The sequence below is a fragment of the Euprymna scolopes genome, chromosome 12, assembly GCF_053919585.1.
Source record: "Euprymna scolopes isolate OS-2025 chromosome 12, ASM5391958v1, whole genome shotgun sequence".
Classification (NCBI taxonomy): domain Eukaryota; kingdom Metazoa; phylum Mollusca; class Cephalopoda; order Sepiida; family Sepiolidae; genus Euprymna; species Euprymna scolopes.
In genome coordinates, this window is record NC_136493.1 from 127,241,657 (window position 1) to 127,255,260 (window position 13,604).

A 13,604-nucleotide genomic window follows, 5' to 3' on the forward strand; every position below is an offset into this window, starting at 1 on the left:
ACCTTCATCAAAAGAGAGTCATCTTTGGTGATGATGACCTCAGCAACCACTCCTAAATCATGAAGCTGAACATCTTCCAATTTATTGATGTTGCCTTCATCACCAAATACCTAGGAAACAAAGAAACAAGGGAAGAGAATTAAAGGGAAACAATTTTGGTATGGAAAAGGTTTAGAATTCACAAGTTTATAGCACAATTAATGAAAAACCTGAGATTTATTCAGACATACTACAACAGAGGATAGCTGCACGTTTAGTTGAGGTGCATAGAAGTTACAAACATCAGATCTGCAATGGGAACAATATTTAAATAAGCTGTAGATAAAAATCACACTAACTGATGAAATAGTTTTATTTTTATAAAAATCATTTTTAAGTGATTCATGGGAATTCAGACATTAGAAAAAATCTAACAAGTATGAATTGTTGAGTTATCTCCCCCTTTTTTTTTTTTTTTTTTTTTTTGTTGTAGATTGTTTTCAAAATGTTGGGGAGGCAGCAATTCCTTGGTTATTCATACAATTTAATTTTCTTATTTAAAATTAGAACTACTTGATCAATTTATGATTTTTGGAGTATGATATCTTTGTTTAGTCATGGGTATACATATATAGATTTTTTTTTTTTCTAATCCAAGTGGAATTCTGGACAAGAAATGTAGTTATTTTAGAATTTGTAAAGTTTTATTTGTAAAAGATATTAAATGTTAGATGGATAACACAGGGTGGTCACTAGAAAAACAAGAAATTTGTTAAATGGTAATTTATTTTTTTTACAAAGAATAACTTGAAGTTTTTTGGGGGGGGAGGGGAGGGGGGGGGGGTTCCGAAGAATAACTTTTAAAGACCAAGTCACAGATGCTCAAAATATTATCTGTGCAAATCAAAGGTAGACAATAATATTTAAATAAAATTTCAAGCATTAAATTTCTTGTTTTTCTAGCGACCACCCTTACTTAAATTATTCTGCTGTTGAAGGGGTTATTTAATGTCAAAACAATATCTAATCAAAATGAGGTTTAAAAATCATTAGCATATGTAAAACTAAAGAGAAAAGAAGTTTTCACTGAACGATTTGATTTATTTAGTTTTGGTACTTGTACAGGTTAATGAAGACATTAAAAAAATGAAAATATTGAAAAAAGTTCATATTGTACATATACATTTTGGACTGAAGATCTTTAAAAAAAATTTCACTTAATTTGATTGAGTCGTTTTTTTTGTTTCTTTTTTTTACAGTGGAAAAACACGTTTTTATGAGAGCGCATCAAAGTCAGCCATCTTTGAATTTTTTGAACACACCACAGGGAGATAAATCAATTTAAAACGCCGACACTCCCTCCCATCTTTAATACTAGCCTTTCTTCCTAAAAATCAAACCTTTTGCTCGGTATAACAAATTGTTTTTTCGCTGTAAAAAACTTGATGAAATTTTTTCCGGAGAACTTTGTTCCATAACGGATATGTACAATATAACCTTTTTTTTTTTTTTTTTATATTTTCATTTTTTGATATCTTGATTAAACTGTACAAGTACATTATTTTTAAATGAAGGTTAATCAAGAGAGACACTCACCACACCACCCGTGGCAATGGCCATATCGTGCAATGTATTCTTACGATTATCTCCAAAACCTGGAGCTTTTACAGCACAAACTTGAAGACCAACTTTTAATCTGGAAAAAAGGAAGAGAGAAAAAAATTAATGACAAGATTTATGCGTTTAGTTTGTCCTATTACTACCCTAAATTAAATAACATAGGTATGATGTAAAAAAAATTTGAATAGAAGTCTCAATATGAAGGCTGAGAGTTCAATCCTTGTTCACTAAAAAAAATTTACACAAACTTGTTTCATAGTTATGAAAATGTTGCCTATTTTTTGTTTATTTTTATCAATACTTGACCGATTTGTTTGAAATAGGAGACAGTAAAGAAAACTTTTTGCAGAGATATTAAATATTCAAATGGAATTGCCCAAAATTCCTCTTATATTAAAAAGTAAAATCTGCATGATGTATGCACCTGTGAAGAAACAAAAATATATTCTAAAAATCACGTTAATTGATTAAATAATTTTATATTAAAAAAAAGAACGGTAAAATTTTATGAGTATCAGAGAAATGACTTTTTATCACTGTTTAAAAAAAAAAAATAAAGGGGAGCTAATTCCATAATTTATTCTTAATAGATTTTTGTAATACCTACAAATTTCCATTAATTGCTTGAAATTATTTTCTTTATAAAAATAATACTTTAATTTACATGTTTTTTTTAAATATATTTTCGTTTCATTCACAAGTACATCACACAGATTTTAATTTTTTTTTATATGAGGGGGTGGGTCTGAACAAGAACTAAAAACTATAACTGTATTCCTATCTAGAGACTTGAGTGATTTTCAGTTTTCAACTGAACAAGGTGATCCAACAAAAACAAGATTCCAATTTTTCCACAAAACATTTAATTAAAGTTCAACTAAAATTTTTATCTTAAAGTAAAACTACTTGTCTGAATTTGTTGGCTTGGGAATATAAAATAATATATATAGTAAATTTTGAAAATATATGACAATTAAGCTACACAGAATTTTTTTGCATTTCATCCTTGTGAGTATTCTACCTAGCTCTATGTATTGAGCACCATTTTGACAAAACAGATATATATATATATATTGTCCACGCATAATTCATTTTAATTTAATTTTCAAATAAAGTAGGCATAAATAATTTTTAAATTCTAATGAATTAGAAAAATAGAAAAACAAAAGTTAGTTGTTATTTCTTTTAAAATAATAATAAAAAAAGACTGATTGTAAAACTCTTTTGATCCAAGACAAAAATGTCTGCCTTGATTGGAAGAGTTTGAATTTATGTTGCATACTTTGGCTGAACCAGACACAAAACGAATGTGACAAGTTTGAACGTTAGATGCAAAAAAGTATTTAAAAGACGACTTAAAAACTGCTTTACTCTGGAAAAATAAAATTATTAATATTACAATTATAATAAAAAAAGATAAAAATTATTTCAAGATATTTAAAAAAAAAGTAAAGATTTGGTTTATAAATAATATGTCCAGAAAAAAAATTAAAGAGAAAAATGGATCTTTAAGACTTGAACTATTTGCTATTAGTGAAACCGGCGGACATTTAAAATACAATTGTAAATTTAGACTTCTATCCAATCATGGCTGACTGAACAAGATACTGCCCTTGTGGATTAAATAAAGGGTTCTGTTCGGAATTTCATGCAATTTCCTCAGAGTTCGACAAGCCATAACCGAAGAAGTTACATCATTGTGAAAATGATACTGAAGATGAGAAAAGTAGTCCGAAAAATCTAAATACAAATAATCAATCCTCATCTCAAAAGAATTCATAAATGCAGATTTTATGTAAATATCACAATGATATTTCTAACATCTATAATACAGAGCTATCAAAATGGATGGGCAGAATGGAGCTAAATGTAGAGCTCTTAAGATAACAGATTTATCGTTTCTGTTGATAGTATAATGCTGCTCATGATAATCATAAAAATAAAAAAGACAAACTTTTAGGCTCCAACAATGTTGATTAGTTGCACTAAATTTGGTATAAAGAAAACTTGAGATGGCTGATGTAATAAAAAATACTCATGATTTTCAATAAAGTTCCAACAGTCATCCTTATTAAAAGAAAAATCATTGGGGTTCACGCGACTCACCGATTGAGAACAAGTGTGCTGAGGGCCTCTCCATCGACATCTTCTGCAACAATGAGGAGTGGTTTTCGTTGAGAATTAGCCAATTCGAGAGCAGGAATGATTGCTTGGATGTTGGAAATTTTCTTTTCACACAAAAGTACAAAGGCATCTTGGAATTCACACTTGGCACCTGGTGTAAACAGGAAAAGAGGATTTAAGTTAATGTAGCAGTTTTTTTTGTTTTTTTTAATGGAAAAAAAAAAAAAAAAAAAAAAAAAAAAGACTGCTTGTAAAACTCTTTTGATCCAAGACAAAAATGTCTGCCTTGATTGGAAGAGTTTGAATTTATGTTGCATACTTTGGCTGAACCAGACACAAAAATGAATGTGACAAGTTTGAACGTTAGATGCAAAAGAAATTTAAAATTCAACTTTATATTTTATCAAAAGAATTCATAGTTTTTGCTATTAAGTGAGATAGTCTTTTTTTTTAGCTAAGATCAATTTTGCGTTTTAAAGTAAAAATCTTTCAACTTAAAGTGTGAATCTGTTGGCTGGAAATGCTAGCATACATATTTTTGTATGCACAGTTCTTTTTAATTTGAAAATAAAGACATAAATTATTTTAAAATTCTAGTGAATTAGAAAAACAAAAGTTGTTAAATTTTTTTTTTCTTAAATGATAAGAATTTGATTGTGAAACTCTTAATCCAAAACAAGAATGGATGCTTTGATTGGAAGAGTTTGTAATTACGTGGCATAGTTTAGCTGAGCCAGACACAAAAAATATGAAAAGTTTGAATGTTAGATACAAAAAAAAAAATAAAAAATATTATAACTTACTCTTTTTATGTTTAGATTATAATTTTTTTTTTTTTAAGTTTCCAATGATAGAGAAGAAAACAATTTAAAGCGTCTTCTGATTGTTTTTATGATCCCAAGAGAATTGATAACATTTGTCAACTTTGATTTTGTAAAAAAATAGGTGTAAAACAATCGGGGGAGGGGGGGGTTAATATTTTACATTTTTACATGTTCAAATTTGTATAAAAAAAAATTAAAAAAAAAAAAAAAAAAAAATCATCAGTGAATAAAAGCACAAATATTTAGAAAGATTTTCTTTTCAATCAAATATTTTAAAGATCTGATAGTAAATTGAGAGTTGAAAGGATAATGTTGTGAATCTGTTGGCAAGAAATACTAAAATTGCATTTACATAAGGAGACTTAATTTTTCTTAATATTCATGATTAATAGTAATACAAGAAAAAGTTAGCCAACCTATTTCGCCCACACTTGGTTGACTTTCTTGTATTACTGTTTTAATATTTATGATTAAGAGTTTTCACTTCATATTTGCGATAATGAAATTTTTGTATCACCCCTCCATGAAAAAAGTCAAGATATATTTACATGCATAATTCCTTTTAATTTAATTTTAAAATAGAGCGAATTTTACTTATATTTAAATTCTAATGAATTAGAAAAACAAAGAGTTAGTGAATTTTCTCTTAAAAATGTCATTGTGAAACTCTTTTGATCCAAGACAAAAATGTCTGCCTTGATTGGAAGAGTTTGAATTTTATGTTGCATACTTTGGCTGAACCAGGCACAAAAATGAATGTGACAAGTTTGAACGTTAGATGCAAAAGAGAAAAAGGGGGGGGGGGGAATTGAAGACAATTGATGAAAAGCATATATAATAAACGTTTCAGAATTAAAAATATTAAGTTATAACTAATCTAGGCAATCGACATAATTTTAAAAATTTTTAAGTGTAAAGGTACTAGACTAGTGCACTTACTGATCCGCGCTATTTTTTAAATTGTATTTCCAAGTTTAATTAAAGTTTTATTCAATTGTAAGGTTAAAGTATAGAACAGTTATAAAATACCCTCCCCTCCTTATGTTAAGAATGGCTTTTTAAATAATAACATTATTTCAGCACGGATCAATAAGTGCACTAGTACCAAGTGTAAACTAAGTGTCCAAAACAACTATGAACAAAAAGTTTCAAAAGATGTAAAAAGTATTTAATCATGAAGTTATGTAAAAATCTTTTTTATTTAGACATGTCTCACCTTTAGCAGAGTTGATAAAGTAAGGTGAAATGTATCCTCTGTCAAATTTCATCCCCTCAATCGTTTCCAATTCATCTTTCAAAGTTTTGCCATCCTAAAGAAAATTGAAAAGTTTTTTGTTTTTTAAGGAGTTAAACCAATATATAAACACAAAAAATAAAAACTTATTTTCTATATATTTTAGCTTGTGAGTTAGATGTCAGATCTTACTCTACTCTGTTCTATCTCTCTACTCATTTTCTCCGGTGAATGTGCTTATTTAATGACTTTAAATAAAAATAAATTATAAAATAAGATACCCAAGTACAAAAAAATTAGATTGACAAAATGAGAAACTTAATTTCATACAATCATAAGCCTCCTCCATATTATCAGCTTTATTTTGACTTTATAATTTCTATAATTTTTAATTAGTTCATAATAAATTTGAATTTAAAATGACAGAGTTCTTTCCCTTGATTTATTAAAAGTTCTTCATTAATTTGATCCCAACTGAATGAATATTTAAGCATTTTTTTTTTTGTTTTACCATAACTTGAATGATACTAAATCAACTTCTGTAATGTGTGTAAATATATTTTTGCCCATTTCTGAATTTTAGCCAGAGAAACAGAAAATACAACTTTCAATAATATAATAGCTAGCAGGAATACCCAGCATTGACAGAGGCCATACAAAAAAAAAAAAAAAAAAAAAAAGTTGTGAAATAGTTTTTAGAAGAGAACTTACCCCCTTTTTATGTGAGGAGTGAAAAAAATAAAAGTTGGGAGGCCTTCAGAACACTAGTGAAAGGGCCAAATAAAATCAAGGATACTTCCAGAGCACTATCAAAATCAAGTTTCTCTCACCCGATGTCTTTATAGAGAAATGACAATAGTTAAGAAACAAAATTGGAGTTTTTCAATTTGAAAAAATTCTGATTCATTTCCTGTACTACATCAATACACGATAACATTAAAAAGTTTTGCTTAATTCTTGATAAACAATGAGTGATAGAAATGGTCATTTAACAACAAGAGCAGGAAACTTTTTCTCTAAATTTTAGATGTTTTTTCACCCAGAGTTATGCTGATTTAGACAAAAAACATTGCAGGGATTTATTGTGTATTTTTGAAGTTTTAGCTGGATACAGACAATTGTCCTTTTATAGAATAGAAGGATAAAAAAAAAAAAAATAATTTATAGATATCAAATTAACTAAAATAGAACTACCAAATATTTATTGTGAAAAATTATAGATATCTTAAAAAAATTTGTGTTCTGTTAAATTTTGAAAATTTAAATATTGTGTCCCATGGTATAATGCCCTGACTGACATGGGAGAGTCAGCCATGGAAAGTGGCCATGAATTTAATTTCTGCAACAATCTTTATTTCTGTAGGCAATTAAAACCTCAGATTTTTTTTTCAGAATATTGATGCAAAAATAAAATATTCAGAAAACTTCTTTTTTCTTTTTAAATCAGACAGAAGTGGTTAATCTAATACAATCAAATCTCTACAAAATGGTTGGTTCTTGTCCTTAATTCCCCCGATATTAAAAATACAGAAATGGAAGAAAAATCTGTATTGATGTTTCTATCTGTAACAAAACGAAAATATATTCCAAAAAAAAATCATGTAAATTGATAAAATATTTTCATTTTTATGAAGAAAACCATTTTTAAATTATTAATGGGCATTCATAGGTATTACAGCATAAAAGTTTGAATCATTGGGTGCTTTTTCATTATTAGAGCAAAATTCAAAAAATTGAATTTCAAAGTAAAACTAATATCTACTTAATTGTCAGGTCTCAGTAATGAACATATCCAAAAACATTAAAAAATGATGCGCTAGAAAATTATTTACGAAAAAGTTTTTGCAAAGAAAATTAAGTTTTGCTAAAAAAAAAAAAATAAATAAAACAGGAGAGTTCAAATTGTAATAAGGAAGGTAATTATTTCTTTGAAACTGAAAATCTTAAGCCAATTTAGTAAAACTCAATTTTCGCTAATTGTTTTTTAAAACTTTCATCAATAATTACCTAATTGTTTTTCATAATTTTTGGATATGCTCATCAATGCAACATGACAATTAGATACCATTATTTTTACTTGAAATTCAATATTCTGATTTTCGTTCTGATAATGAAGATGCAATCATTGAGTCATCTTCCCCATGTTTTTATTTTTTTGTTGTTTTTCAAGATTGTTTACAAAGTGGTGGACAATACTGACACTCTCCAGTTACACATAAAATTTAATTTTCTTGTTAAATTAGAACTACTTTTACAAATTTGCGTGACTTTTGAAATATAATATTTTTGTTTCACAATGGCAACATACAGCAAACAGATTTTTCTTCATTTTTGTTTTTAATATAGGTGGAATGGTTCCTACTGAAAATAAATTTCGACAATTTTCTAAAAAAGGTTTCAGTGTTTCTACACAGCTCAATTCAGACATTCTACTGGAACAATTTAAAAGACAGATGATATCAAGAAAGTTGTTTTTGTGCATTAAGGTCAACTAAAGTCGTTTAAATATTGGAAATCACTGACCTTTACAGTAATAACACCATCACGTCCCACTTTCTTCATGGCATCAGAAATGATGTCACCAATGGATTTGTCACCATTTGCAGAAATGGTTGCCACCTGACATAAAATAAAAATAAATAATAATAATAGTTGAGCAAAGTCAGACTAATAGGCAATTTAATGAGAACTTAAAAAATCTGAATAAAAACAAAAAATTCCTTGATAATTAGAAAAGGGTCTATAAGTACTAATTTATCTTTTTCTATCTTTTTAGAAAAATCAGGCTTAAAATGGTATACTTATTGGAAGTTAACTCTACAAGAATGCCAAATTTTTTTTTTTTGGGGGGGGGCAAAAAAAAAAAAAAAAGCAAGAAAAAGAAACTACCAAATAAATTCTTTGCACAAATAAAATAGCTTGTTAAGAAAAGCCCCTTTAGTTCTATTTTTAGCTTATGAAAATTGTAAAGAAGATAATTTTAGGATACAAGTGAAAAGTATGGTGTTTGTTTATATTGGTGCTCTCTTAAACCAAAGCATTTTCAAGTGAAAACATCTATTATGTACTTAAGTGCCATGACGAAATTAGTATAAATTCCCAAAATTTATAAAAATGATTACAAGTAGAAAAATAATTACACCCTCCCCCCAATATTTTTTTTTTTTACCAAATTATCATGGTCTATGTTTTAATGTGGAAGAATTCTGCGACCAATTTATTATAACAAACAAGGGAGATAACCCTAGACTTGAATTAAAACATCCGCCATCAATAAACACTATATCTGGGAATGTAATTGTGGCCGATTTTTTTTAAATTCAAAATATTTCTAGCACATTATCTACTAAACCATTTTTTTGTAATTTATACTAATTCCCCCATGACATTTAAGTACGTCTAAGTGTTTGCATTTGAAATATGTGGAGTTAAAAGCTCAACGATGTTAACAATCAAATGGACAAAATCAGGGGGAATAATAGTAAACATTATAAATGAAATTTTTTTTTTTAAATCTAAGGCACCTTACCTGTGCAATTTCTTCTGGAGTCGTAACCTGTTTTGACATTGACTTCAATGTACTGACAACGGCATCAACTGCAAGCATGACACCCTGTCGAATTTCTGTAGGATTAGCACCTCGACTGATTTTATCAAAACCTTCTTTGGCAATGGATCGTGCAAGCACAGTGGCAGTGGTTGTGCCATCACCTGCCTCTTCATTTGTGTTGTTGGCAACATCCTGCACCAGTTTTGCTCCGATATTCATGTACTTGTCTTTTAACTCAATTGATTTCGCAACTGTCACGCCATCTTTGGTTATCTTTGGACTTCCCCAACTTTGCTCAATTATCACATTTCGGCCCTAAAATTTAAGAAAAAAAATTTTTTGTACTTTTTCTTTATATGCATTTGTAAAGACAAATTTACATATGAACTATATGGCAGCTCAACATAAACGGGAAAACACATATTTAAAAATTTAGAAAACAAAATAATGTTACATTTTTTTTCATTAACCGAGTAACATTGAACTTTTAGGGGTTTTAAAACTTGTAAAAAAAAATTTATTCAAAGAAGACTTGGGTTTTGTTTTTGCTTTTTTATTTTTATAGATATTGTGCCCCTTACGGAGAGAGAAATGCATGCATCCAATGTCGGTGACAGTGTGAAGTTTGATCGATGTAGGTAGCGTGGTTAGCGCCAATTTTGAATAGAGAAACTTATTAACATATTTGAAAACATTTCCAAGTTTAATTTGAAAATTTGAAGATTTTACAAAATTAAATGTTCCTATTTACAATGCCTCCCCACGGGACAGAGTTAGACACCAGGGTCGTTTTTTAACGTGGAGAAAAGGAACAAAAATAAAAATTGTCTCAGTCGTGAAGGATTTCTCCTCCATTGACAGAGAACAAGAAATTGAAGTGCAGCATCTGAAGAACAGATACTACACTTTGATTTTGTCCCAAAGATGTTATTTTTTTTTATTAAACGATTAAAATAAATCTTTTTTACGACTTTCATTATAAAAACAACTTAATGAAAAGGACTTCGTTTTCTTTCATTTTTGTTTGTGGTATTATTTATATATGGATATAAATATCAGTTAAAAGGTATTAGTTTACACCAAAAATTATAAATAAAAATTTATAATTCATAAAATAGGATGCAGGGATAATGGAAGAATATTGTCTCATGGTGTAATGCCCCGGCTGACATGGAAAAGGCAGTCAAGGAAAGTGGCCATGATTTTAATTTCAGCATCAATTTTATTTCTGTAGGTAATTATACAACCTCAGATATTTTGGAATATTGATGCACGAAAAAATTTTTATTTTATTATGAGAAAGTGAAAAAAAAGGCTACCAATAATAAGATTTCTAAAATTATAATTTTAATTGTACTATTTGGGTTATTCGATCTACTGTTACATTTTCAGTGGTAATTCCATGTTTCGGTCAATGTAACCTCCAACCTTCTTCAGGTGTATCTTGTCCGACTTTGGAATCTGCAAATCCTTTATTTAATCCATGGAAATAACATGCTTCTGGTCCGTCATCCATGACAGAGTAGAAGTCGTAATTTGCAATTGTATTTTTGAGTGTCGTCCACACTGAGAATCAAACCTTAAAACTCTAAAAGATTGTAACTTGCCATACAAATAATCAATCCTACAAGTCCAACAGGGTTAACATGTAGGAGGAGGAGGAAATATGTGTAACATTTATTATGTATAAATCTCAGTTGTGTGTGTGTGTGTGTGTTTGCTAAAAACTTATCTGCCTCGAACAGGCATGAACCAAGTACCATTACAATAGCGATCTCTTGAATACATAATATCGAAAAACTAGAAAAAATCGTCAATTATTTCATGTAGAAAAGTTGTTTTGTTTGAAAGGAGAGGTGGGGAGGGTCAAGTAAAATCTTGGTTTCGACACTCAATCGAACATGCACAAATGGTCGATTCGGTGTTTTATTTTAAAAAGCTAACTTTGCAACACGATAACATCAGTGACGTCTTGGTCTGATCGATAGAGTGTTCGCTTATAAACTTAAGTTTTGCAAATTCATACCCAGCATGTGGCAGTTTTTTTGCTTTTTTTTTTTTAATGTTTTCTAAAATTTTTAACTTTCTTATGCACACCCATCACATGGCATTTTTTTTTTTCTTTTACTAACATAAGCAACATCACATTAACACACTAGTTCCTATTTACAATCCCTCCCCATGGGACAGAGTTAGACACCAGGGTTGGTTTTTAATGTGGAGAAAAGGACCAAAAATAAAAATTGTCTCAGTCATGAAGGATTTCTCCTCCACTGACAGAACAATAAATTGAAGTGTAACACACTAGCTTCCGCCACATCACCAAAGTTAAGTAACAATTAGCCTGGCCAGTACCAAATAGGGAACCATTCGGCAAGGAAGGCTAGGTAATGTATGCAAATCATAAGAAATTTCCAGGTTGGTATCTGGAGGGGCATTAATTCACTGGGAGAGATACACTCCTAGTCTTAGTTGAGACATGCATCTAGGATGATGCCGGCAACAGGACATTGGATGGCCATGGAGGAGGATGAATCTCTAGCAGATCAACGGTTATTCGACTGCAGCTGATGATGATGATCTAAGGACAACGGACAAGTGCAAACAGGTGAATCAGATGCAACTGCGCTGGGGAAGATAATGGCAACCCACCCCATGTATTCTGCAAAATTCAAAATTATGTGATGTTTTCAAAGGAATCGGACCAACAATGGACCGAAGCCTATGGAGAACACTATGGTGTCACACTTCCATCTCACCCAGCTTGTGTTTTTCAGTCTTCTGCCGCCCACGTTTTTTTCCATTTCCTTCTCGTTTCGTTGTGACATCATTTCATGCATTGGATCGGTCATTTGCATATGTGTCATACGGCTGCCGCTGCTGCTGCTACTAACGCTAGCGGATCTATTACATATAGTGAGTGTCCAAACAGATCAAGAAAAGATCAGTTGGAGATATCAGTTATCTTGAATGTAAATTCCAGTCAACAACATTGCTGGTGTAAAACGGCAAACATACATTATTTTTAAAATAACAGAAGAAATAAACAAAGACAAAACAGTTCACAGAGTACATTTAAGTTCACTTTAAAATCAAGATATCTTCTTACAAGATATTAATGTAGATTTCGTTGGTTGGTTGGTTGTTTTTGTTTTACGGCATATCAACCGTTTTCAGGTTACCGAATCCAAAGATTTTGAAGAAAAATGTTTTTTAATAGAATATATTTGTTGTTTTCACGTCGGTTTCTATTTAACCCATAGTTGGGACCCTAACAGGTACTACCACTCCGGGTCAGAGTGGACCTGGGAGCAATGGTAATTAAAGGGTGGCTCCACACTCCCCAAAGCCCACAAGCTGGGGCCTCACCACTGGATATAGTTTATGGTCATATCCAGGACCCCCATTGAGGGACTTTTATCCTCTGAAGGGGGGCAGTCGGCGTATTCTAATGCCCCACCGACAGGGCCATATTAATGTAGAAAGAACATTTACAATTTAAAATTAAAGTTAGAAATTTCAGTGTGCCAAAGTAATGCAAGAGCAAGTGAAGAAATGTGACAAAATAAAAAAAAATCGGTAAATTTATACAAACACCGTGACAGCGAATTAACCCTAACCCTAACGCTGTCACAGTGTTTGTATAATAATACCAAAAAATCTAGTCAAGCTAATCTGACTGCAGTACCAAATATTATTTTTGGAGGTTTTTCATTCTTACCGAATAATAGGTATTATTTGCGTAGATAATTAAGAACTGACAAAAAGAAATAAACATACATGCATATAAGATCCGTTTTATGGAATTAAAGAATATTGTATGTCCCATGGTATAATGCCCTGACTGACATGAGAGAGTCAGCCATGGAAAGTGGCCATGAATTTAATTTCTGCAACAATTTTTATTTCTGTAGGCAATTAAAACAACCTCAGACTTCTCAAAATATTGATGCAAGCAGAATAAGCAATTTTTTTTTTTTTTTTGGGGGGGGGGGGAGAAGAAACGAAAAATCACATTTAATATAAATGGTCGACCTATTTAAAAATTGACAAATGTATGTTTTTTGTACTGTTTGGATCATTCAGACGACTGTCTTCATCTTGAGTGCTATTTTTCACAACGTTTCGGCTGATTGTAATCACTGACCTTCTTCAGGGGTAACACCTTGTCAAACTCTGCACAGAATTTCAAACAGAACCCTTTACTTAATACATAAGAGTAGCAGGCCCTCAAAATTTAGTGCAGATTCAGAGTTCAACAAGCTACACCTGA

General features: G+C 30.3%; 1 protein-coding gene across 2 annotated transcripts in view; it reads right to left on the reverse strand.

Moving 5' to 3' along the window:
* LOC145291472 (60 kDa heat shock protein, mitochondrial-like) overlaps window positions 1-13,604 on the reverse strand; it is a 42,796-nt gene that overhangs the window by 8,607 nt on the left and 20,585 nt on the right. For both annotated transcript variants that reach the window (XM_080137347.1, XM_080137348.1), the window contains exons 3-8: window positions 9,311-9,646; window positions 8,305-8,400; window positions 5,764-5,857; window positions 3,706-3,874; window positions 1,576-1,675; window positions 3-110 (exon numbers count right to left, since the gene is read on the reverse strand). In XM_080137347.1, the coding sequence (XP_079993473.1) occupies window positions 3-110; window positions 1,576-1,675; window positions 3,706-3,874; window positions 5,764-5,857; window positions 8,305-8,400; window positions 9,311-9,646 (903 nt within the window). The remainder of the gene's footprint in view (window positions 1-2; window positions 111-1,575; window positions 1,676-3,705; window positions 3,875-5,763; window positions 5,858-8,304; window positions 8,401-9,310; window positions 9,647-13,604) is intronic.